Below are 26,436 nucleotides of genomic sequence, written 5' to 3'. Positions count from 1 at the left end.
GCCAAGCTTGTTTTCAATGAATACACACATATCACTTAGAAGATCTTCGTTCTGCTTGGACTTTGGGCAGGGGAGCAACTAGACTCAAACTTCGGGGAGGACTAAGTCTTTGAACAATGGGGCAGGGAGCCATATTCAGAACCTGGGTCAAAATATATTGTAGGGAGCTCTATTCGCTGTTGTCATATGGTGAATAATAAGGGGAGCATTGTTCTTGACAATATACAGCCGTTGATGCATTTTAAAGCATACTTGACCAATAACATCGGTCTCAGTTTAATATCCTTTATTGGGGTTTAAGGGTTTCCCATCAAGGAATTTTAGCAGAATGAACATTGAAAGCTACGTTGAAATGCACATTTGACCAGGTAGACCAAGCAGGATATGCAACTTCAGGAACAATAAATGGCAAATACTGAATTACAAAATGCACTGGGTTAGTTGAATCAGTCTGAACCTACTGGGACGTAAAACAAATACAAGATATTAAAGCATATTTCCACAAAGGAGACTTTTCAAAATTTGTAGCAAATGGTGTAGTTTAAATGCATTTGTTTTGTCATTGTTCTGTTCATAACACATTTGTCAACACAAATAGGTTCATGCTAGAATCCAAGGTTATCAGATACAACAAACTCTCTTGCTGTCCTTTGGAAGAATGCCTCATGCCAAGGCGCTCTAACTTACAAAATAGTGAATCTATATCAAGAGGTAGTGCATGGTAATCTAGAGTTCCATCTTATCATCAAGTATTCATTGTTGTGATGAAGTTGGCTAGGGCCATTGCCTGAATGCATGTATCATTTGGAAGGAATATGTTGTTAACAGCACATAGATGGCAGACACTGAGCATTGTCATTTTAAATGGGGCCTCTAACCATAGAAATTTGACTTAACTAGCATATCAACAGGTAAACCACGCTTAGCCATTTACAAACGTGCCACTGTCCTGCCAGCTGCTGGTTTTGAGGTCCATCAATGTAATGGCAAGATCACAAATTAACTCCAGTTCAATTACTCTTTGGTTCACACTCCTTTTCTTCCATTTAGAGGATTTAATGGGAGTCTGGTGAGAAACTCAATGTGGGTGAAGGAGTCAACCGTGAATAGTAATTTGTGGTGAACGTGTCTGATGTTACTTCCACTTTGTTATTTTAGTCATTTGACGTCCATAGCAGCAAAGGCCCAACACACATACATGTATCACATACATGAATATTATCATCAGGAGGGGTTTGAATAATAATACTTTCTAGAAATATTCAGCAATAGTACATGGAGAGAAAAAATACTGAAACTTAAAATCTTACGCCTCTGGAATGTGTTTTACACATAGCATGGTGTATATATTTAATTGGAATCCTTGTGTGTGGCAAAAGGATCATGAAATATGACTTCTTTGGGAAATGTTCAATAGAAGCATAAAAATGTATGTATAGAACAATCAGACTGACTTCTAACAGAAGTGACGTGTATAAATTCAGAACATTTAAGAAAACAATTTTGGATTAACATAGCTAATGATCACTGCTCCACCACTTAACCTAACCCATTCGCTCACACCCCTCAAACAATTGTTAAAAAAAAAAACACTGTCAGTATCTGAATCTTCTCACTGTCACCTCAAAAACCAACCTGCCACCCACCATCCCTCCTGCAACCCGCTGCAGCTCATTTTCTTCACTCCCTACCCTGCTGTATGAGGCCTAGTGTTGGTTACCTATAAATCACTGTTGCCTATCCAGTGAGATACCAATGTCTTGGGCAATACCTGCTTCACACACAAGTATGTTTTCTTGTTGTCTCTGCCTTGCCCATGTTTTCTTTCGACCACTTTGTGCTTTTACATGATCTTATCACAGCCTAAGAAGCTATAAAGTAAGCACTGTAACATCTTAAGACAGAAACCACCACAGAAGTCCCTTGGTCTAAAAGCATAGGTTAACATAAGGATAAGCATGAGCTAACAGTTTCTTTCCTTTTTACCACTATTAACCCCTTCGCTGCCAGGCCTTTTCCCCCTCAGGTGCCAGGCCTTTTTTTGGCTATTTGGGGCAGGGCGCGCTTAGGCCCTCATAACTTTTTGTCCACATAACTACCCACGCCAAATTTGCGTCTTTTTTTTTCAACATCCTAGGGATTCTAGAAGTACCCAGACTTTGTGGGTTCCCCTGAAGGAGGCCAAGAAAATAGCCAAAATACAATGAAATTTTTTTTTTTTTTTTTTTTTTTTTTTTAAAATGGGAAAAAAGGGCTGTAGAAGGCTTGTGGTTTTTCCCCTGAAAATGGCATCAACAAAGGGTTTGCGGTGCTAAAATTACCAGCTTACCAGCTTTCAGGAACAGGCAGACTTGAATCAGAAAAACAAATTTTTCAACACAATTTTGGCATTTTACTGGGACATACCCCATTTTCATGAATTTTTGTGCTTTCAGCCTCCTTCCAGTCAGTGACAGAAATGGGTGTGAAACCAATGCTGGATCCCAGAAACCCAAACAATTCTGAAAAGTAGACAAAATTCTGAATTCAGCAATGGGTAATTTGTGTAGATCATACAAGGGTTTGCTACAGAAAATAACAACTGAAATAAAGAAATATTGAAATTGAGGTGAAAGAAACAGCCATTTTTCTCTACGTTTTACTCTTTTTCCTGCAACGTCAGATTTTTTAACGCAATATAGCGTTACGTCTGCTGGACTCTTCTGGTTGCGGGGATATATAGGGCTTGTAGGTTTAATCAAGAACCATAGGTACCCAGAGCCAATAAATGAGCTGCACCTTGCAGTGGGTTTTCATTTTATACCGGGTATACAGCAATTAATTTGCTGAAATATAAAGAGTCAAAAATAGGTATCAAGAAAACCTTTGTATTTCCAAAATGGGCACAAGATAAGGTGTTGAGGAGCAGTGGTTATTTGCACATCTCTGAATTCTGGGGTGCCCATACTAGCATGTGAATTACAGGGCATTTCTCAAATAGACGTCTTTTTTACACACTGTCTTATATTTGGAAGGAAAAAATGTAGAGAAAGACAAGGGGGCAATAACACTTGTTTTGCTATTTTATGTTCCCCCAAGTCTGTCGATAAAAATGGTACCTCACTTGTGTGGGTAGGCCTAGCGCCCGCGACAGGAACTGCCCCAAAACACAACATGGACACATCACATTTTTACATTGAAAACGGACGTGTTTTTTGCAAAGTGCCTAGCTGTGGATTTTGGCCTCCAGCTCAGCTGGCACCTAGGAAAACCCTGGCCATTGGGGGGAGTGCTACCTATCCCCCTGGGGGCCCATAGCAGGACAAGGTGGTCTCGTCCTCGGCACCGGGGAACCGGCGCAGAGGAGGAGATCACCTCATCCGTAGCACCCAAGGGGTTATGTTTCTCTCTCTTCCTCTTTGTCTCTCTGTGGGTATCAAATTAAAATGCCCCTTGGTCTTTGTCACTTTCTCTGGGTCTCTATTTTTAGGCTTCTTGCAGTACCTCTACTTCTCTCTATACCTCAATCTCTCATTCAGTGCCTCTTTCTCTAGATCTCTCTAAAATACTCCATATAGGCATGTACATACTGACAGTGTAAAGAACAAGAGTGATTCAGAAGACTTTGAACATCAATATGCAATCCCTGTTGTCCTTCTCTCTACCACCCCCCCTCCGAACAGTCCCAAATTCTCTGCCAAAAAATGCATCAGTCTTTTGTTCCTGAGCAGCAGGCCCTTCTGAATCATTCTAAGTCCCTCCTCTGCTCCTCATCCTGCAACCACTTAGCACTTCTTCCCTTATCCAACTCCCCATAGCGAATGGCCTACTCATGCTGCCTCCTTTGGATCCACCACAGAGATTTTCCTCCTCCTTCTCCGCTTAGGCATACTCGTCCTTTTGCTGTCCACATCCTTTCCTCTTACTCTTTTTATCTTCCACTACGGTCCCCTCTACAAGTCTCTTTTGACCTTCCTACAACCTTGTTCTCCATTGGAAAATAGTTTTGCTCCCTTTCTTCACTCTCCCATCTTCCTTCTCCCCCAGTACTCCACCACACTCACTGCAAGTTCTGCTACAAAAGCATCATGGTAAAGAGGATCTCTTTATTCAGATGCAAGTGGTATTAACATGAAACACATGGCACAAAGTCAGAAACTTGAGCACCCAACTGGATGGATTGCTTGCTACTAGATGATCACCATGTTTCCTGCCACCAGTCCTTTCACAGCTGTGTGGCTTTTGGTCTGGCAGAACTCATGGGCCACAGCATTTGTCAATGCCTGGTTACCCCTCTGGCAATGCTGTTCTGAAAGCATAAATATTGGAATGTTTTTAAAGTGGCAAAGGGAACACACTTTATTTAATGCAATTACTTTTTGTGCAGAGCCACCCTTGAATTAAAAAATATTTTGGTACAACTCCCGTCCCATGAAGCAAAAGGCTACATTTTTTTTTTTTTTTTTTTTAACTATGGACATGGATTACTTAGTTGATTAGATGTTTCACATTTGAACTTTAGGCCACTTGAATGGACTAAAATCGAAGACGAGATTAAACATTACATTCTCTTGTGTCTTATCCTACTTCACCTTCCAAACATGTAAAGGGCTGGGATGACACAGCAATTCCAAAAGCACCAGCCAGACCAGGATGCAAAGTCCAACAACACTCATGGAATATTTTTGATTTCACAAATATAGAACGTTGCTTGCTACAGCAGATTTTGCAGAAAGTAAATAGGAGATGTTTAGAATGCTAAAAATTATATCAGTCACTCATAATTACTTGGGACAACATACCAGTCCATTTATTTTTTTCTGCCCACCATGCCATCTTAAACAAAAACAAGAAATGTGCAAATCAGCCTGGGTCCTGCTGAAATAGGAATAGTCTATGCCAAACTACCACAGCAGGAACCCTACGAATGGGAGCACACTAACCCTACACCAGTTTCCGCCTATTCTGGCTTCAGCAGTAGGGTACAGCTTGAGGGCTATAGCACATTGAAGATAGGACCCAGGTCTGGGCACGGTCATTGGTCTATCTGAGTCTCACACCGAAGACAGCAAAAAAGTGATGGATGGAGTGCTTGAATTAATTTCCACCACTAGTAATCAAATAGAGCCTCGTTGTAATCCTTTGTTCTTTGCCCACCATGTGGGGTCAGACTGGAACCAACGATAGGACTTGGTCCTTCCTCAATTTTGCATCGCTGCGAATGACGTGCTGACCCTAACTAAATTGTAGTCAGATTATTAATCGCAGAAAGATGAATGTTTAAGACACCCTACTGGAATTCAACATTCACTCAGGTTGTGTGTAGATGTCTGTAGATGGCGCGATAATGGTACACATTACTACCAATAGGCAGTTGCCTATACTGTGCATTAAACAGAATGGCACATTCTTTTTTCCTTCGTATCCTATTCCTTCCTTTGTGCACTTTATAGTTTAATTAGCGTTGCAAAATATCGATGTCTTTACAGTACCGGGTGTAGAACGCGATAATTGCAGCTTTGACCCTTTTCACCCGTTTATTTTAAACTTCTAGTCACAACTCTTGATTATGGAAAGAAACAATTATGTTATATAATGTTAACATGGATTTCCGTTTCGATTGCCAAAGCGATAAAGACACGCACAGGACTGTCGGGCTGGGGACACTGAGCTGATGCGGCTGAAGGTCAGCCCGGCCAAGGAACCCCGACGGGTAACGGCTGAAGCCCTCTCAGCCCAAACGGTAGTCGCGCGCCTGACTGGGCCTACTTTCAGACTGTCCCGCTCCCTTTCCCCGGGGAACGGGCGGTCTCTGCTCCCTCCAACACCGTCTCTGAGCCTCGCCTTCGTGTTTATCTACAAAGCGTTGCTGAGGTAGCTCCTAAGTGCCTTCTGGGGAGGCTCCCAGCTTCTCCTCTCACGTGTGAAGCGCCTGGATGCGCGGACGGACCACTCTTGATGTGCGTCACTCGCCGCCACCAGCCCCGGGAACCCGCCGCCACAGGCACGGACATGCCGGGCCCACAGCTCCCTCCTCCAAGCCGCGCAGGGGTGAGAGAATCCGAGGGCCGGTGTACTGCCTCTTGACGCTGCGGCTAAAGACAGAACACCGGACTGTAACGTCCCGCAGGCCCCTTCTCACCCCTGGCAACAGCCTGCTGTGGGGCCTGAATGGGACAGCACAGCTATCCCTCAAGATTGTACAGGCTCCCTACAGACATCGGGCTGTTGCTTTCGGTCACGCAGGCCAGGAAACGTGTCCTGATCGTACAAGCTGTCAAATACTGCAACCCCACCCCCCACCTTACAGCATTTAAAGCACTGCTATCCCCCAGACCTTACAGCACGCCTATCCCTGCTAACCCCCCCAGACCTTACAAGACGTATAGCCCTGCTAGCCTTCCCAGACCTTACAGCACTTATAGCACTGCTAAACACCCCCCCCCACCCCAAGACGTGAACGCACACCTACCCCCCAGGACCTTATAGCACTTATAGCACAGCTATCCCCCAGGGCCTATACCTTACAACATTTATAGCACTGCTATCCCCCAGACCTCTCAGCACTTATAGCACTGCTACCCCTCCTACCCCCCTGACCTCACAGCACGCATAGCATGATGTTTCCTACCCCCCCCCGACCTCACAGCACTTATAGCATGATGTTTCAGACTTTTGCCACAGTTAGTAGGGCTATCCTTTTTTCTATATAGGTTTTCACCATAGATAACAGAGGTATGCTCCAGATGTTATAAGCTTTCACCATAGATAGGAGCTATCCCTCAAGATGTTACAAGCTCTCACCGTATATAAAGCTATCCCTTCAGATGTTACAAGCTTCGACCATACATAACCGAGCTATCCCTTCAGAAGTTACAAGCTTCCACCATAGAGCTATCCCTCCAGATGTTACAAGCTCTCACCGTTGATAGCAGAGCTATCCACCCAGATTTTACAGGCTCTCACCCTAGATAACCGAGCTATCCCTCCAGATATTACAGGCTCTCACAACAGGGAACGGAGCTATCCATTGTGCTGTAACAAGCTCTCACCGTAGACGACAGAGCTATCCCCCCAGATGTTACACACGGTCACGGCAGCAAGCAGAGCTATCAATTCTGCTGTTACAAGCTCACAACGTAGACAACAGAGCTATCCCTCCAGATATTACTGTCTCTCATCATAGCGAACTGAGATAGCTATTCTGCGGTTACAAGCACGCAGTAGATCTACCCCCCCAGATGTTACAAGTTCTCCCCGTAGGAAGCTCTCCACCAGATGTCACAGGCTTTGTAAGCAGTTAACTGAGCTCTCCCTCCAGATACTACAGGCTATCACCAAAGCGAGCAGGGTTATCCGTTCTGAGTCAGGCTCTCACAGCAGATCTCTCCAAATGCTACGTGCTCTCACCATTGACAGCAGTAAAGTCCATCCAGGTTTTAATGGCACATTAATAGACAGCAGTGCTATCTCGCCAGATAACACCCTCCCTTCAGCTGGAGAGGTCGGTGCCAGAGCGGGGTCTGGCACGTGGCAGCGTTTACTTGTTTACCTGCTGGCCTCCTCACCTCGCCCCCTCCCCGCCTGCCTCAATGAGCCCTTGTCCAGGGCTCCATCCCTCGACGTCTAACAGGAGCAGCCACGGCCTGGGGAGGGCAACCAGGCCCCGGGGGGCACTGGCAGGCAGACGGCGGCGGCAAAGGCAGCATTGTGGGGGGTGGGCGCAGAAGAAAGCGCCCGTTGAAGGCCTCACCCCAAACCCGAACAGCGTTAATGTGCTCCCCTCATCTGCAGCCCAGAGGCCCTAGAAGTAGGGGTGCGGGGTGATGCCACACCCCAAAATAGCTACACTGGAGTTCAGAAGGTGAATGAGAAACATATGCCTTTACATTTTGTTTTTTATCTTGTAACATTTTAGAGGTTAAATGTCAGGCTGTGTCTTCTAAAAACAATTCCTGCTTATACTATTATCGTGGATATAAATCAGATTCAGGACCCTATTTGCAAAGCTATTTATTTGCACACCAGAGTTACAGTTAAGTGTGAAAAATATATTGATTTAAAGCAAGATTCACTTTTGCAAATCATAAAAAAGTGTATTTTACTTATGGATTGATGTAATCACAAGTAATATTACACTTGTTTGGTGTAATATTACGTGGGAGAAGATCTGCTCCCAGAGCCTGAGAAGTAGGCGTTACAGCACAAGAATATCACGGAGATATGGCGAACAACCTTCCTTGTAACACTCCGCAGGGGCTGGGGATGTGCTTCTCTCATTGGATCCTTATTCTGCGTCGGAATGGAAACGGAACATCCAGAACACTGGTGGGGGGAATGTATCTTCACATGCGAGAAAAAAAGAAGATTTGCACATTGTACTTACACATGGCAAGTGCAACTACGTACATGTGCTCCTTTCACGTGCGAGTACTCACAGCTTCAAGAAATAGTCTGGAAATGATTTAAGAATTAAAGAAAACCAGCATTTTTAAAGCCAAAAGGTGTGGGAACTGGTGTCAGCCTTTTGGCTTTGTTAACATTTGTTTTGTTTTCTTAATTATTTTTGTAAAAATGCACTGAAGGGGAAACTGCTGGGCCCTAAATTAACAAAAATAAATAAATAAATAAAAATTAAATAAAAATTAAAATTAAAAAAATAAAAATAATCGCTGAAAGCAAAAATATATTTTTGGACTCCAAAACTACACATTTCAATAGTACGCATTGACAAAGAAGGGAACTACTTTGTGTGGGGATGCACTCTTTGTTAAAGGGCTAAAATCCATCACTCTGGGTTAAGTTGGCCAATGGCTAAAGTGGGTCACCAACTGCCCTTTACTCTATGCTGTGGTGGACAGAAGATAAATGCTAATGACAATTACAGGCCAATGTATATAAAGGGCAGGCTGAAAGCCCCTGTAAGTAAATATATTGCAGTGAAACTTTTAGCAAAATTAAAAGGACCTGGCCAACACTAGACCTAAAAAGGTAAATTTACTCCCAACATAGGTGTAAACTCTACAGGTACATAATTACACTTTTTTTTCCCATAAAGTTTAAATGGGAACATAGTTGGACAAAGTGAGAGCTTGGTGTTGTGGGCCAGGGGCAATTGGGGGTTTCTCGACTACAGTTTATTGCTGCATTGAAGACACTGCCACCACAAAAATAAAATAAAAGGAACTGCAACCAACACTTTCTATGGGCTAAGTTCTGCAAAGTAAATTCCACCTACCAGAGGGACACTCGTGAATGGTCATCAGTTATCAGCTCTAGTCCCCTCTAAAGCCACCCCGGACTCATGGATTCTGACACTGACTTTTGACACTGGATGTTACCCTCCTCACATCACCCCCCCCCCCCACCCCCCTTCAGTGACTGATTGTGGTACGGCTTTGGCACACTTTCATGTGCCTCAGTGGGGATCTGTATGGGGAAAACCATGTGAAGAACATCAGCCAAACCAGTGGACCAACTGATGGCTGTCTACAGTTTGTGCAGTGTGGTCTCAGTTTTTGTGTTACACTTTTGGCTGCCCCAATTAATGGCGACCAGAGGCAACTTCCTAGTTTGTTCTGCACAGAAACGCTAGGGACACAAGCACTTTCAAAGCTAATAGGTCTCGCCAATGGGACAGCTATTGACACTGTCATTTTTATTTAGCCATGTTGTGCAGCAGAACAGCTACTCTGCACAACTCCAATCTACACTGCAAAATTGCACTCTACACCAACACACTCTACGTCAATGCACTTTAACACTCAACACTATGCCCCTGCATTCTACACCAATACAATGTATGCCACTCTAATCTACCCTGCACTACTGCACTCTGTGCCACTGCACACCACTTTACTCTATGCTATAATACTCTATTCTATGCCATTGCACTCCTAAATGCACATTCCACTATACACCACTTCACTCTATTCTGAAATAATCTACTCTATGTCCTGCACTCTGTGCCACTATACTACACTCTGCGCCACTCCACTCTGTGCTGTTGCACTCTAAGCCACTGTACTCTAAACCACTGCATTCTATGCCACCTCACTCTACTCTGCACCACTGTACTCTAAGCCACTTCTCTCTACGCCAATAGCTCTTGCATGGGAGAGACCTACTGGCTTTGTCAGTGCTTGTTTACCTTTTAATTTCCTGTTCCAAAACGGCGGACACAAATCTTGGAGCAGACATTTGAATTAACATGCACAAAGCATATTAAAAAACAAGCACTGGCAAAACTAATAGGTCTTGCCTATGAAAGCTAATGGCTTTGTCAATGCTTTACCGCCATGCCGTACTGAAGCTTGGCTGCTTTTCAGCGTGCCTAATAGTGATAAAAAAAGAGATACGACTCATCCAGTGCTAGCTACATCATGGCACTTTTTTTGGCTGGGTGCCGCCCTCCCACCCTATCTCCCCCACTCCACCCAAGACAACACGGAAGGAAAGGCGCAAGGGGAATGGTGAGTATACCACTAAATGGTGGGTGGGCAGAAGGGTCACTGGTACAGGCAGACAGATAACTGAGGATGTGCAGGGGGCATCCACATAGACAACGGAGAATGGATGGGAGGTATGGGTGAAACTGAGAGCATGTGGAAGGGGTGGGGGCAACCACATTGACAACAGCTGGGTCTTGGGCAGAACACAGTTGAGGAAAAGCTGCCTATACACAAGTCCTAAATAGTGCTTTATATTCTTAACCTGCTAGCCCACTGGTTTTCAAGTTAGCACTGGTCCTTAATGACAAGAATGCCATCCACTCTAGGAAGTAGCAATAAATTTGCCTTCCGGTTTTGCTTATTTTAATCCCTGGTGGTTTATGTCACTCATTAGCACGTACTGACATACTGCAATTCCTAATGGTCAATGAGTTATGTTTACAACAGCTAATCATTGATATCAAAGATCATGTAATGTCTCTACCTTTGAAGTATATGATGGGCCAACTCAAGACAACTATAATTTGGGAAAGAAGCAGGTCCACAACTGTCTCTTTACAGTGTGGGCTCTGCTACTGGAAAAGCCACTCACATAAATTCTAGGTTATGTCTTTTTCTGCCTGTAGAACTAGCTGGGATGCTACAATGTACAGTTAACTAAATGAGTGACTCATCCTCTTCCCTTTAATTGATTCCCTTAAATGGCTCCCACTCCATCTTCATGCAGCTGCTCCCTACATGACGTGGAGAGTTGCCTCCATATGCCAACAATGCCAACTGTGCTTCCTTTTCTACATCACTATGGTAACCAAGCGCAAATCTGTCTCTCCGAGCACCACCTGTACATCTATTGGTTTATCTTTCACATTTACAAGCCACTTCTTCAATGAAACCTTTGCAAACCGGACATAAAGCCACATCCCACTACAGATGGCTACATCTCAGTCACTTTTCTCACTACACTATAGCAGCCTCGAAAAATCTATTTTTTTTACTAGACCTGCAGGTCGAGTAGCTCGAATAATGTACTTGACCTAATTGTAATGTACTTCACCCGAAAACGGGTCTCAAATTGGGTGATTCTTGGCAAATATTATATTTTACAGTCGCCATTTTCTTCATTCTTACATAGAAGTGCACCTTCAAATGTGTGATTTCAGCATTTCTGCTGTAAAAAAAAATCCTCTTTTGTTTGATTAAATACACTAAACGTTTGCTCCATGTATAATAAATCTACCCCACATATAGGGTACACATGATCCATGCATGACTTGCCTCGTAGTTTACTAATAGCTTTGCCATCAGGGCAGGAGTGCTTCTCAGTTTATGTTTAGACACTCACTTTAAATAAATATATCACTAAAGCATGATGTGGTAGCGCACTGTCATTTACACAGTAAATTTCCAAGAAGTGTCCAAAAACCTTCCCACTAGCTTGCAGCTTTACTGATAAAACTATATAGTGTATTAACAATAATCTGTGAAAATTGGGTTTCAGAAAACATTTATCATTTGCACATCTCCAAGTAAAGTGTTCTGACTTTTTTTCATCCTATTAAAATATTATTTCCATCACACAGAAGTACAAAAAATGGTACCTTGCTATCGAGTCGAACTATAAGGATGTTCCATCCCCTAAACATGGGGCTGCATTGGGAACTAATGGGTTATCCATTATGACTTGGAATCTTGCGGGCCTTGCTAGGAAATTGGATGATGTGGACTGGGTTGCCTATATAAAGTCACAAGATGTGTGTCTCTTTCAAGAAACTTGGGCCGAGGGCCAACCAAGCATGGATGGGTTTCTTTCATTTAATATCCCTGCACTGCCTTCAGAGAAAGCAACTGGTCGCGCAAAAGGGGGTCTTTTAATCCTTTTAAATTCAAAGCTCCAATGTGACTATAAGGTTTTAGAATTTGATTGTCCCGACTTGATGGGTTTACAAATTTCTTTTAATCAAAATTTTAACATAATCTTAATTAATGTTTACGCCCGTTCTGTTGCACGTGGTACAGAATCACACATTTTAACTTTACTCTTTGACTTTTTAGACACGCTACAAACTAATTCCTATTTAATTATTGCAGGGGATGTAAATTGCACTTTCGAACCCTCAGCGTTTCTTAGTGATTTAACTGCGGATGAGGACGAATTATGGGGTATTGCACAATTGGTTGGTGATAGTTATCCTCCACGCTCTCGTGTAGCAACTCAGCTTGCTACACTATGCTTAAAGTTTGGCCTAAGGGCCTGTAATGGTCGAACTCCTTCTGATTTAAACTTGGCACCGACATTCCTACGAGGTTCTGTGGCCAGCGTAATTGATTATTTTCTGGTGGATGTGCGTCTTTGGCCATTGCTGCTAGATATGAGGGTAGATTCAAGATGCGAGAGTGATCACTTTCCATTGTTGCTCACCCTTGCTGGGAATATCTTTGGTAGAACCTTGAATATGCAAACATCAATGGCCCCTCCCCCTATTTTAAACAATGCTTATACAAAGGTGAGGTGGCCAAAAGTCATGTCAAACCCCTATTTGCTATGTAAGATCTACCAAGTGTTCTTAGATAATCTGTCAGCCTATGAAGACTTCGAACCAGAAGCCATTCCACTTCTTGATATTCACGAAGATATGATGGTTAAACTTCAAAGTGTCTTTTATAAAAAGGTAGCCACGGCAAACCGGCAATATGGGGGTTCACCTAACAGCAGTTGGTTTAATGATGCATGCATGAGGGCTAAGACTGAGTTAAGGAAGGCTATACTGGCCGGGTATACGGGGGCAATCAAACAAGCAAGATTCACGTATAAAAAGATAATCCTACAATCAAAGAAAGCTTGGGAAGATGCTATTTGGCAGGACTTGCTAGATGCTACTAAAACAAACAACAATACGCTTTTTTGGGAACTGCTGACTAAGCACGAGAGAGGGGGTAGGTTTATACAAAGGAACCATATTCAACCTGGTACCTGGGTGGATCATTTCTCTCTCTTGTACGAAGGAACTGCCTCCACTGGGACTGTCGATTGTGAGAAAGTGGGATTATACCCCCCAATTTCACCCAATGCTAACCTTGCCACTTCTCCGTCCAATGGGAATCTATTTAACTCTGAAAGCTATATTTGCTTTTCTCTAGAAGAAACTGCAGACGCCATTAAATCTCTAAAGACAGGTAAAGCCCCAGGCCCTGATAAAATTCCAGGTGACCTTTATAAATCAGAGTTACCCATCTGGACCTGGTATATTAATATGCTGTCAAACAAAATCGCAAAAGGAGGACAGATCCCTGAGACGTGGAAGGGTGCAGAAATTATTCCAATATATAAAAAGGGCAACGTAAATCTTCCAATTAACTACAGACCGGTCAGTTTAATTGACAACCTACAAAAAGTTTTTGCAAAACAATTGTTAGTTAGACTGACGAGTTGGGTGACGGAGCAGCAGATCCTATCACCACTTCAGGCAGGGTTCCGCTCTAGAGTTAGCACGGTTGACCAGGTATTTAGGTTGACCGTGCTACACTGGAAATATGTAGTCTTGGCAAAGCAAACACTATATGTCACTTTTGTAGACCTGCGCTCTGCCTTTGACCTGGTCCCTAGAGACAAGCTTTGGGGAGTGCTACACAAAAGAGGGGCACCATCTGATATCATTCATTTATTAACACGTATGCATGAAGGCACATACGCTCAAGTAAGATGGGGTAACCAAGGCGAACTGACTAACAAGTTTCCCATTAAAAGAGGTGTTCGTCAGGGATGTGTCCTAGCGCCACTTTTGTTTTCTTTATTCATTAACGAGGTGGTCCAAGAACTCATGACATGCCAGAATGATGCTCCCAGCTTAGGCAATCAGAAAATCCCAATTCTTCTTTTTGCGGATGATTCTCTATTGATCTCAAAGACCCCTATGGGGCTGCAAATTCTTGTGGATAGATTTAAATCATTCTGCTGGAATTTTGGTTTAGAGCTGAACTCGAAGAAAACAAAATTGATGGTGCTTCGCTCTGGCTCTCGTAAGAAGTGTACGATCAGGTTAGATGGAGCTATTTTGGACCAGGTTAGCTCTATCGACTACTTGGGTGTGAGGCTTACAGACTCACTCCTCTGGGACGAACAAGTCGGTAAGAGTGGCGGGCTTTTGCAACATCGGGCAGCATCCATATTACGCCTTTACAGGAATACGATCGCTAAAGTTGTGTCTCCAGCAGTAAAGATCTATGTGGCCAAGGCACAGGGTGCTGCTGTTTATGGTGCAGAGATTTGGGGCATGACAGATAGCAGTAGGATAACTAAAATTGAGAATAGCTTTGCTCGGGCTCTATGTGCTTGTCCCACTAGCACCCCATTAACCCCCCTTTTTTTAGATCTAGGGCTTAAACGTATAGCCGATTTGATTATCTTACGGCCCCTACTATATTGGGTGAGGCTTTGGGTAGTTCCTGAACTGGCTATATATAAGTCTTCCCTATTAGAATTGTTAAAAACCTCTAACTCCATGTCCATACCATGGATCAAACACGTATCTAGTTGGTTTTGCATGCTAGGACTGAGGAACTTCTGGGAGAATCCCCAGCAACTTGTGAAGCCCCATGTAAAAGTATTGAAGAGAGCTTACTGGTCCCACATATGTAATAATTACATTTCTCAGAAATCGAATGGTCATTTAACTAACTCGTTTATTGATTTTAAATGGTACCCTGAGTTTGAACCATACTTAGATACAATACCTGATTTGTTAGGCAAAAGTTTGTATGCCAGATTTCGATTTGGAACATTACCCCTGAAGGCCTTAACGAGCAGATGGGGACCTAAGTCAAGCTCTGATACCTGTCCTGTATGTGGCATTCCTTCCGAAACAGTAGAACATTTTATGTTTTTTTGTCCCGCCTATTCAATCCCAAGGTTTAAATGGATATATAAAATCTGTAGGGAATTGAATTTAAGGAAATGTTTTTTAGCTTTGCGGATCTTAAAAAGCCACAATTCAAATGTGACAATTTACGCAGTAAGTAAGTTTTTAGCAACAGCATGGCGCATACGCACTTTTTATTTACAATGAGTTGAAATTGTTTTAAGACGGGCAAACATGGATCATTCTTTTTTTAAATTTTTCTATGACATTATGGTTTATATTATTATATTATATTGTATTGTATTGTATTGCTTTGATGGTCTGTTGGCCGAATAAAGCTTATGTGAAACACACACAAAAAATGGTCTTTGACCGCTACTGAAATATATTTTGAAATGTTTGTAAAGTTGCCTTAGTTATATAAATGTTGTGTGTTAGGGAAAAAAAGGATACCAAAAGCCTTTCATTTCACATAGGTCAGAAAGTTCACCTTACAAAATCCTGGAAATCTGCAGTCACAATGAAAATTTATTTCATTGCAAGAAGACAAACTGACTTTTGACTTCTGTCTCTGAACACAGAGCAAATGTGACAAGAATAAGATTTAAAGGCATCTTAATTGCTAATTCAGTTTCTGACTGAACAGAACACCTCTTCTCTGTCCACTTGCCAGAAGGGGCAAAACTTGCCATAGCAAGTGATCAAATAGATTTTGAGAGCCCTGTATGGTAATGAGGTGCCCACAAGCATCAATGCCTGTGCAAGGGGGATTTATTGCCCAAACCTCAAGCAGTAGTACATGGCCACTCTTTCAGGAGGGTCCTTGCTTACCTATCCACAAACACTCCTTTTCTGCTCCTGATCCTTCAATTAACTACAAAGGGTAACCCACAAAACTGGCTGCCTGTCTACAATAGTAAACACACTCAGGGAATGTAATCTTGTAGATGCATTCGTCTGCACGCTTTGATCCACAAACACATTTAGGCTGAAACAAAATACATCAGCAAATCCATATTTATTTTTTTAGTATTATTTTAAATAGTAGGGGCCACATACCCCCACATACACACCATTTGCACAACCCCTTACATTACTTTTCTCAATTTTCTCTCCTTTAAGCTATTCCAAACCACTTATTCCAGTCTCTGCACTATGCTTTGCCTCACCACATTCTACAACATGTCACTAACTTTATACTCCTATATTTCCTTTCTTGACCCCCCCCCTTTTTTTTTTGTTTGAGGGCACAAATGATTTGACCTTTTTTTTTTTTTTTTTTTTAAAGTATTGTGGGCTTTTAACCATGCACATGTCATGCCCATCACTTTCACTCATTTGTGGGCTTGCCTTTCAAAAATCACTTGATGCCATTGGTAAATGCTTTACGTTTGTCTCGCCTTGAGACTGTTTTTGTCACGCCTTGCAGACTGCCTCTGTTGCATGGATTACTGCAGGATTGCTGATATAATTCTATGTGGGCAAACTATTTTTTTGTCTCTACCCTTCGTGCTGCATGATGGCCATGGCACTCACAGTGCAAACAGGCACAACAGCGTTAACTCCATCTGTGGCATTGAAGTGCTGGTCACATTGTTCACAGTTACCTAGTAAGAGTAGTTTCTTGTGGCTCTCCCCTTAAACTTGAAATCAGTAAATGCTTTACATTAAACAGAAATCCTAAAGGCGAAAGCAAAAACACAGAAATCATCTATGCGGCTCTACCAGCACAGTGGGAGAGCTGCACTCTGGAAACTTGCCCCATAATGCTTTGCAGGGCATTACTTTTACAAAATATTTTTCCCCACAACACACTGTGTGGTGGTTCTAGGACAATGGATCCACGAACAAAACGTCCAGCACGGCACGCTCTTTCTGTGTAGGCCACCTGTGGGTCCCCACACTAGGTTAGTGGGGACCCCAAAATAATAACAAATCTCAGCATTCAGTGTCTTTTTAAGCATTCTCATACCTGGAGCTTTTGTTTTACAGCTGGGAGTAGCTCGTGTTTTAAGGGCCTTGTTTGTAATATCATTGCTATATGGCTGTTACCCCTGAAAATGTAAAATGCACTATGCCTACTAGGGCCTACATATATGGTTACTCTGCATTATTTATTGCTATTTTCTTTTTGTATTATATTTATTGCCATTTTCTTTTTGTGTGGTGTTGCCCTCTAGGGGCTAACTATATAGTTACATGAATATGTTTCTTACAAATGCTATTTTAATTTTGATTTCATCTAGGGGCTATTCTAAGCATTAGAACATATCAACATATTAAAATATTAAGATATTTGTGGTACGGAAACTTGTCCCATAATGCCTTGGAGGGCATCACTTTTACAAAACATTTTTGCTCATAACCCAGCATGTGGTGACCTAGGACAATGGGACCACCTTCAAAGCATTGCCCACAATGTGCTCTATCTACATAATCTCTGGGTCCCTGCAATGTTAGCGAGGACTCCAAAATAATAACCCTTCCCACTATTCAGTGTCTTTTAATCTTTCTCATGGCTAGAACTTTTGTTTTCCAGCTGGGAGAAGTTTTGTTTTTAAGGCCTTGTTTACAATATCATTGCAATAGGCCTGCTAGTCCTAAAACATCCTCTGGGGCTAAGTATTTGGTTACACTGCATTACTTGATCCTGTTTTTTCATGGGGTTATGCTTTCTAGGGGTTAACAACATGGTTACAGGACCTTGTTTCTTACAGATGCTATTTTTGCTATGGTGCCCTCTAGGGGCTGTTTTGAGCATTACAATCTAATGCCAAAAGTTTATTTCTGATAAATGTTTGAATGATAATTGTATATGTTTTAATAATCTCTTCTTATTACAATTATGACCATAATTGCAACATTTTCATTTTTTGCTGCAGACAGAGGAAGAAGGTAATTGGGAGTGAGTTAGTTATAAGCAGGAACGCTGGAATTACATGACAGGAAAAGACGAAATTATGAGGCAGGGTTGACCAATTTATGTGGCAAGAAAAGTCCAGTTTTGAATTTACAATGCCAATGGTTCTGGCTCAAGCAAATGCTAGACCTATTGCATTCCAAATGCTTGTAACTCTTATCCCTAGTTCCTTCCTTTATCCTGCCACCAAACATTACCCTTAACTTTAATTAGACCCTACATGTTCCTTTCCGGATTTTAATCCCAAGTGTTTTTCATTGTTGCATTGTGTTTGCCTGCAGTTTTCAGTTTTGTGGCTGGTTACTCGTTGCCGTGGGACAGTTTTGGGAAAACTGGCTGTACAAGTGCCAGGAAAAATAGCATTTTAACAGCTGAACAAACAGTACTGAAATGAGAAAGTCTGACCTCGAACATTAATCCTACACAGTTACCACACATTGTACTCCTGAACGACAGAAACAACTATGGCATGTCGTTAATATAAATTGCAAAGATAATAAATATCCACTTTGCAAAGGATGCCATACCAATCTAGGCTGGAAGACATAGATTTTTAAAGCACCAAGATGTGACCTAAGCTTCACTTGTGTGACTTGAAGCCACAGGGAAAGCAGTGACTATATCTATTTTTTAAAGATGGGACTTGAAGCTCCCCTGTAGCTGAAGGCAACAGTTATGTGCATGTACATCTCAGAGCAGGAGAAAGCGAGGAAAGAATAAAAGTGGTGCATAATTCGACTCTTGAGGTGACTTTATAGCTACAAAAGGCAGATCCAGAAACCCCAAAAGGTCACTTTATTATTATTTACCAGAATTCACAAATAAAACACATTAGCCTGCTCTTGCTCACAGTTCATAAAGTCCCCTGCCCCTAACGCAGCATTTACTAATTTTCAGTACTTCAAATGGGCTTGCACTTCTTTAATTTGTATGGGAGAGTACTGGTACTTCTTTGATTTGTATGGGAGAGTACTGGTACTTCTTTGATTTGTATGAGAGAACTGGCACGTATTTAAGGAAGAGAAATGGTACTTCCCAGCAGGCGTCAATACATTTAATGGGAGTACCATCACTTCTTAGGAGCAAACAGGTACTCTGGGAAGTGAGTACCTGCACTTCTATAATTCCATTTAAAGCACTGCTCATTCCATCTACTTGTACCCCTTCAACTGGAAGCCCACCTACCCTAGGGCTTAGGATAATTCACTTCAAGGTCACCTGAAAGAGCCATGTCTTTTACCAAGAGTATCACTAACATGGTCAATGTGTACTCCATGCTGGTACCCAAATCCCTGCTCGAGCTCACCAATAACTGAAGCGTGAATATACACAATACCGAGTGATTAATGTCCCACTCACACAAGAGCATCCAATTTAGCCATATTTTTTAGGTATGGACTAGAAACAACTTTAGCATTCTCGGCAGTCGCATATGTTTAAAAAAAAAACTAATAAAAACGTGTAAATGTGTACAGGGCCTTTCAGTCAGCACTTTTATCCATTGGTCGGTTGAACTGTCATTCACATTTTGATGCCGACCACAGCACACATCAAGGGGTCAATGGTTGAGTCTACTTCAGCTAGTCACTAGCTCGCTTGCACTGGGCATGACACCGTTTTTCTTTATCGCATGTGCATACCGGTCTGAAAAGGAGACCACGTCAGTGTCAGGGCTGGTGCGCTTGGGCTTCTGCACCATGCTTTTATTTCATATTTTTAGATTGTGCCTTTTTTTGCATATTGCTTAAATCTGCAAAATAAAGTTTAAAAAAAATCACACTTGCCAATGCCAGACCTCTTGGTTTTTCAATTGTTTGCTGATTCGACGTTAACCACTAAAACAATTGACTGGTTATGCATAATTACTGTTCTTTTGTGTATCTTTTCTGTACGAAAGGCTAGAGCTGCTAAATAGAGAAAGAAACACCTTAAAATAAATACCTGAATAAAAAGGATGGAAAAGAAGAAAGTGGGGTGGGCTGAAGTGTGAGAACGATGATTATACTCCTGGAACTCTGCTACCAGTTCCTAATGTGGCAGATTCTTGCTCTTGTATGGACAATTGTGCACTGAAAACATTTCTGCAGTGCTAATAAGCACATTAAGCACTTGCAAAAACATTTTCGCACATCAGTCCCCATGATGCAGAGTGAACGTAATACAATAACAGACCTAGTGCTGAGCCCGTTATTACATCTGTGTATAGCTAAACAGCAGTGCGTTTGTGGTGTGATATGTGTGTTTTGTGCAATTTTGTGCGTGTACATTTAGGTTTGATTTCATTTGTTGGTAGTTTGTGTACTTTTGGTTCATTGTGTGCATGTATAATTCATCTCATAGGTGTGTCTCAATTAGTATGTCACGATTGTTGAGTGAGTATTTGGAAGAGCGTACTTGAAATGTGTTTACTACCTTTGTATGTTGCTCTTCATTGAATTGTGTGTTGCTTACTGGTGGGCGGAAATGGCAGTGCACATGTTTCCCGCTCATGCTTCTCTTAGGTCTGTAAGGACTACAATGAAATTCTCATCTGATGCAACCCCGGGTCAAGGGATGCAACAGCTTTTGTGGTTAGAGTGACAGTGAGGGCTCAGTGATCATGATGGAGCTGCGTTTTCAGAGAAACAGTTAGCTGAGCCTCAAATATTTCCTCTTAGGAATTGAATGTGGCACCGCATACCTGCCTTACGGTCACCTCATACCACAAAATAAGGCAAACACATAGCCACAAACAAATCAGAGTAACACGTGCAGGAAATACAGACACCGACTATGCACCAATATACATTATTATAGTTTATGATCCGGAATTTACCTCTTGAAAATATCTTTATGGTCCCCAATTTAAGGAACCCTATATGAACTGACGCATTAGACGACTACTGGCTAACTGTCAACTTCTTTCCCCATCTATTGCAGCATTTACATTCTCAGTTTATTTTCCAGATTTAGCCCCAAACCCAGTAACAGGTACGCCAGGCACCTACTGTCAGTAACCACTATGGCCTCAGTTCTTCAGTGCTTCTGTTATGGATGGAAGGCCCCAAAGCATGCACTTGCAATGGGGCTGAGCCTGTGCAATTTTTGAAAAAGGCCGAGACCTGGATGTCCAAAATACAGGTTCGGCTGACACACGTCATCTCTCCGTTTTGAACAGGCAAACTCCGAAGACTGTCGACCCACCAATAGCACTTACGTACCCCAAGGTGGTGGAGTGCAGAAGAGATTAGACGTAGGGTAGCCAGAGGCAAAGAAAAACAGAGGGTTTACCCTGTTGCCAAAATAGAGGTCAGACGTTGCCTTTGAGACAATTAGAGGTGATGAAGGAAATAGGTGAGTCATTGTTTTCAGGGCCCAAGATGTCAGCAGAAGTATTACGTCACTGAGGGACATATGTACGAACACTTTTTCCCATAGACACAGAATGGGTAAAAACCTTTGCTGCATCTGGCCCTAAGTGAGGTTGGAAGCATCACAATGTATCTATGCCAAGTTGTGTTTCATTGTTGAGGAAACGTTGTTAGCGAACACACACAACTACCGGTGAGAAAGCAGTACTATTTCAGGAAAACACCCTTAAGTGGTTACCCTACTTCTAACAAAGACACTAACAGCGCCAAGATGGCATCTACATAGCAAACATTGTGCTACGTACAACACAGAAAAACAACTGTCTCGTTTCCCGCCCAACGGGATACCACATAAAGGGCAGGGTGCGAGCGTGCTCTCTTCTTTACCTCAGTCCGGCTGTAGGGTATAATCAAGCTTCCTCTCTCCCACATTGCCATACTATTTCTAGTTAGAATGCGGATTGCCAAGAGCCCACTGGCTGCCTCACCAAGACAACAGACAAGTGTGTTTTTCTTTTTGTGAAGAATGAAAAGATTTGCCAGTTCCTGGGGTGGTGGCACTCTTAGGGCTGGGCTCCGTTTTACACGGCACCCTAAGGGCAGTGCTCTTGCTCGGGTTATTTCACAAAGAACAGCCCCATTCAGTGTATTCATCAGGGTCTGCACTCTCACAAAAAACAACCCCTGTTCCTTCTCGGGGTTGCTTGTTCTCTTTAAATATCTGTCCCGGAGACTAGGTGTTCTCCTCGACCATCGATCCTAAACAGTCTCTCTAAGTAAACCATATGGACCCTGGGACCTGCAATGACAACTCCTTGGCCTAACCAGAAAGGAAAATATCTGCTCATTCGGATACAGTCACTGAGATAACATAGGATGAAATGGCACAATTCATTGGTCAGCCTGAGTGAAAGAGCATGAATGACAAATCAGCATGTTTGATGGAATCATAGTAAATTAAATAACCCAAACACGAATAAGTAATGCATATAACCCTGTGCAGAGGTAGTATTATAATTTCATAGTGATAAACAAGGTGTGTAAAATACTACATTCAGCCTCTTTCCAAATCGGCTACAAAGAGAAACATCAGACGCTAACTGTTTTTGTGGCAGGTTTTTCATCTTGCACCGGTTTGAAAAAGAGTGCAAAAACTGCTAATTCTTGTTTTTGTATGGACAACTGTTCACTGAAAATGCTGCTGAAGTGGGCATACAAAGCACATAAGCACTCGCAAAAACTTCTTCCGCACATTATTCCCCATGATGCAGAGCGATCGTAATACACAGGGGGAAAAAACAGACCTAATGCTCTAAGTGACTTAGCATGTTATTATTACATCTATGAATATAGCTATACAGCAGAGTGTTTGTGGTGTAATGTGTGGTTTTTTTGCGTGTACATTTAATTGGATTTTACCTTTGGCTGTCAGTTTATAGAGATGGGAGCTGTCTGCAGCTGAGGTGTCGCCATGTTAATGCTGTCCAAAGTTGTATTTATGGTTCATTAATTGAAAGCCTTCATTATTAGGGTGAGCACTGTAAATAAACTTTTTAAGGTCACACTGTTCTACTAAATAAAATAAAAATAAAAAAATGTAATTTTTTAAAATGTCAAGTATTCAAGCCCTACTATAGTAGTAGCCCTGACAGAGTCACAGAGGCTGTTATCAGAACTCTTACATAATGAGATTGTTGCCATAATTTGTCACTGCACTACATAGCAACATAGGAGGGACAAATATATTTTTTTTTACAGGACAAGTAGATTTAAGAAACAACCTGCCCCATGGGCAAGTAGATATTTTATTAAATTCCAAACCCCGGAGCATACTTGAAATGTGTTTACTACCTTTGTGTGTTGCTCTCCATTGAATTGTATATTGCTTACCGGTGGGCGGAACTGACAGCAGGCAGCTTTCCTGCTTACGCTTCTCTTAGGTCAGTAGGGACTGCAAGGAAATTCTCACCTGATGCAACCCCAGGCCAAGGGATGCAACAGCTTGTGTGATTAGAGTGACAGTGAGCGCTCAATGTTCATGAGGGAGCTGCGTTTTCAGAAAAACAAGGTGTGTAAAATATTACATTCAGCCTCCTTCCAAAGTGGTTGCAAAGAGAAACATCAGACGTTAACTCTTCTGGGGTCAGGTTTTTCATCTTGCGCCAGTTTAAAAAAAGAGTGCAAAAAGTGTGGGTTCTTGTTTTTGTATGGACAATTGACAAGTATAGTTCATCGAGAGGACTATCACATTGTCTGCCCCAACAGTAAACCCTAGAAAGCCTGGAGCATTTCCCCAAAACATCAATTTTCTTAAAATAATGTTTTAGGCTGAACAGCCATGCATATTCAGAGATTTCACTTAATTAGGTTGGACTACCAAAGTATCACTCTAGTGAGTTAATCGATATTCTAACACATTAGAAACATTTTATAAGATACACTTAGAAACCTACTTTACTGCATAATAATAAATGAGGTATGCTTAGCAAAGGAAGGAAATTATATGGTATTTATAAAGCATGGCAATACAATAGAATAGTGGTTCCCAACCTGTGGTCTGGGGACGTAACAGATTAGGTACCCAGCTTTCAGTAAAGACTCAGTGGGGGTTCCTGGTTTCCAGTGATGATAAACTGGGGGTCCACAGAAGTCAAAAGGATGGGGACCACGTCAATAGGTAGTTCAGCTGATTCGTTCCTAAAAGGCTCCAGCAAAGAACCCTGGAAAGTTACAATGACAGAAACATGGCTTCCTTGAGAGACAAATTAATACTGTTATGTTCTGTTCAGTAAACGGAGACCTGGTGAAAGCTTCTCTTTCTGAAAAGGAAGCCCACACAGAGAATCGAGTACACGTGGGAAGCTTATTCACATAAGAGTGCACTTTAATTTCTGAAAATGTTGATTTATATCAATGAAAGCTAGCTGCGGCCTCGTAATGCCAACATTAACACATCTGATTTAGACATCTTTTGGGATGGAAAGTTAGGTACGTCTGCCAAATAATGACCATATAGTAACACACACAAGTATATGCACAGTCTCTTGGGTGGATTAAAGAGGGCTTACCAGGATATTATTGGGTAAAGCCCAATGGCAACAAAGGGACAGTATAAAGCCTTAGATTCACAAATTAAAGTAAAAACATAATATGTACAAATTCCCCATTCATTATATCCATTTGACTTCAGATTGTGTGTTTAATATAGAAGGTAAGAGCTGAAAACCTGTGGTTACCATTCCTTCTTAAATTCCCCACCCCCTCCCCAGTGAGTAAGCTCCAGGCGCCTGGCCGCAAGTCTCTCAGAGAACAGCTGTCCTAATCTGCCAAAAGCAATCCAGACTTGAACCCCTGGTGGACCTCAGGTCCTACTATTAAGACTTCATAACTGGCCTGAGCAGTGTACATTTCAAAGATATTTACTACATACCACACGAGGAAAAGTCTAATACACAGAATGAATATCCCAGTCAGTCAGGAATCAGTAAGACAGCTCTAGAATACACCAGAAAGAGCTTTATTTTTATAGTGACAGTTTAAAGTATGTACAGATAATTAGAAAATATACCAGCTGTATGTGATTTTCCTATTTGTTTGTGTTAGTTGGGACAGTTTTCTGTCTCATCTCCTGCTGCCTTAATCAAATATCTGGAAATTACAAGTTATAGGGTAAGTCATGACCATATTCAGAAGGTCTGGCACACACCTTCCACAGGTATCATTGTGAATGTCTGCGAGAAAGCTTTGCTGGACTCAGACTCTGAGCAAGTTGAATACTTGTAGATTTGGCCTTTGCTAGGCAAGAGCTGTAGTCAGCAAGAAATGTGTGCCCTCACAGCTGCTGTTAAGAAAATGAGGCAGCACGGTTCACCGACTCCAATTGCTGCACATAGACTTTCCTTATATATGACCTTTCATTCAAAAGGTAGATATGCTGTTTCTTAGAGATATGCATAAAGCCAGACCCAACAGAACTACACTCTGGGATTGCCTACCACCTCACATCAGAACCTACTTGCTTACTGAGTAATGAAGGATGCTATCAAAACATGCGCCAAGTTATGCCACATCATTTGCCTTCTCTTTCCACATAACTCAGTCAATCCTGCCGCATAATTTGGTGTTCCCTACCGCACAATTCCAATAGCCCCGACTTTATCGTACTATGCACCGTGCAATCCTGAGCAAGTTACGGGAACCTAACCCTCGTTTACCCAAAACGGGGGCAGACTTTCCACTAGTAAGCCACATGGACTGTATCCTACGGCTGAGCATTCACGGTCCCCTTCAGGGAGATACAAACTCTCTACAGTCCCATGAAGCGGCCCCCGGAGCTCTGCGTCTCCTCCCAAACCTTACCTGCCCGCACAACGCCCAGTGCCAGGCACCACAGCAGGGAAAGGAACCACCCTGCCCGCCCCATCTCTCCCCGCGCGACGGTCCTCAGCGGCCTCCAGGCTCGATCATCACTCCAGCCGCGGCCGACAAGGCAGCACCACCCGGCACACAAAAGAAAGACGACGGAGGCGCGGCCACGCCCTGCCCTTCCCTATTGGACAATAACATTCTTGGCCACGCCTTCCAGCAGGAGAGCCACGCCCTGAGCGCGGTCTATTGGAGGAACTACACCTAGCCACGCCTTCACCACCGCTTGAAGGCGGGGCCAGGATACGACACGCCCATGACACGTCGGTTGGCGGGGCCCATGCTACAGCTCTTCCATCGCTTTTGCCAGTATTCAGACACGCCCTTCTCAAGGAACCACACCCTTTGGCTACGCCCACTCGACTTGGAGAAAGCGTGAGGCCACGCCCAGCGAGCGACATGGGCGCGCCCAGTCCACACCTCCTTGGGCCCTAGCACTGCTCCAAGCCCGGCGC

At 42.6% G+C, this 26,436-nt stretch overlaps 1 protein-coding gene across 1 annotated transcript in view; it reads right to left on the bottom strand.

Annotated features, from left to right (window-relative positions):
- The window catches only part of LOC138293570 (glutamate--tRNA ligase-like), a 178,023-nt gene extending 151,948 nt beyond the window's left edge, over positions 1-26,075 (bottom strand). The window contains exon 1 of the mRNA XM_069232841.1: positions 25,916-26,075. Coding sequence (XP_069088942.1) covers positions 25,916-25,979 — 64 coding nt within the window. The 5' untranslated portion in view covers positions 25,980-26,075. The remainder of the gene's footprint in view (positions 1-25,915) is intronic.
- Between the last annotated feature and the right edge of the window lie 361 nt (positions 26,076-26,436).

This window comes from Pleurodeles waltl, chromosome 4_2 (assembly GCF_031143425.1).
Source record: "Pleurodeles waltl isolate 20211129_DDA chromosome 4_2, aPleWal1.hap1.20221129, whole genome shotgun sequence".
Lineage (NCBI taxonomy): Eukaryota > Metazoa > Chordata > Amphibia > Caudata > Salamandridae > Pleurodeles > Pleurodeles waltl.
The sequence above is the reverse complement of the archived record's forward strand: the minus strand, read 5'-3'. Positions and strand labels throughout refer to the sequence as shown.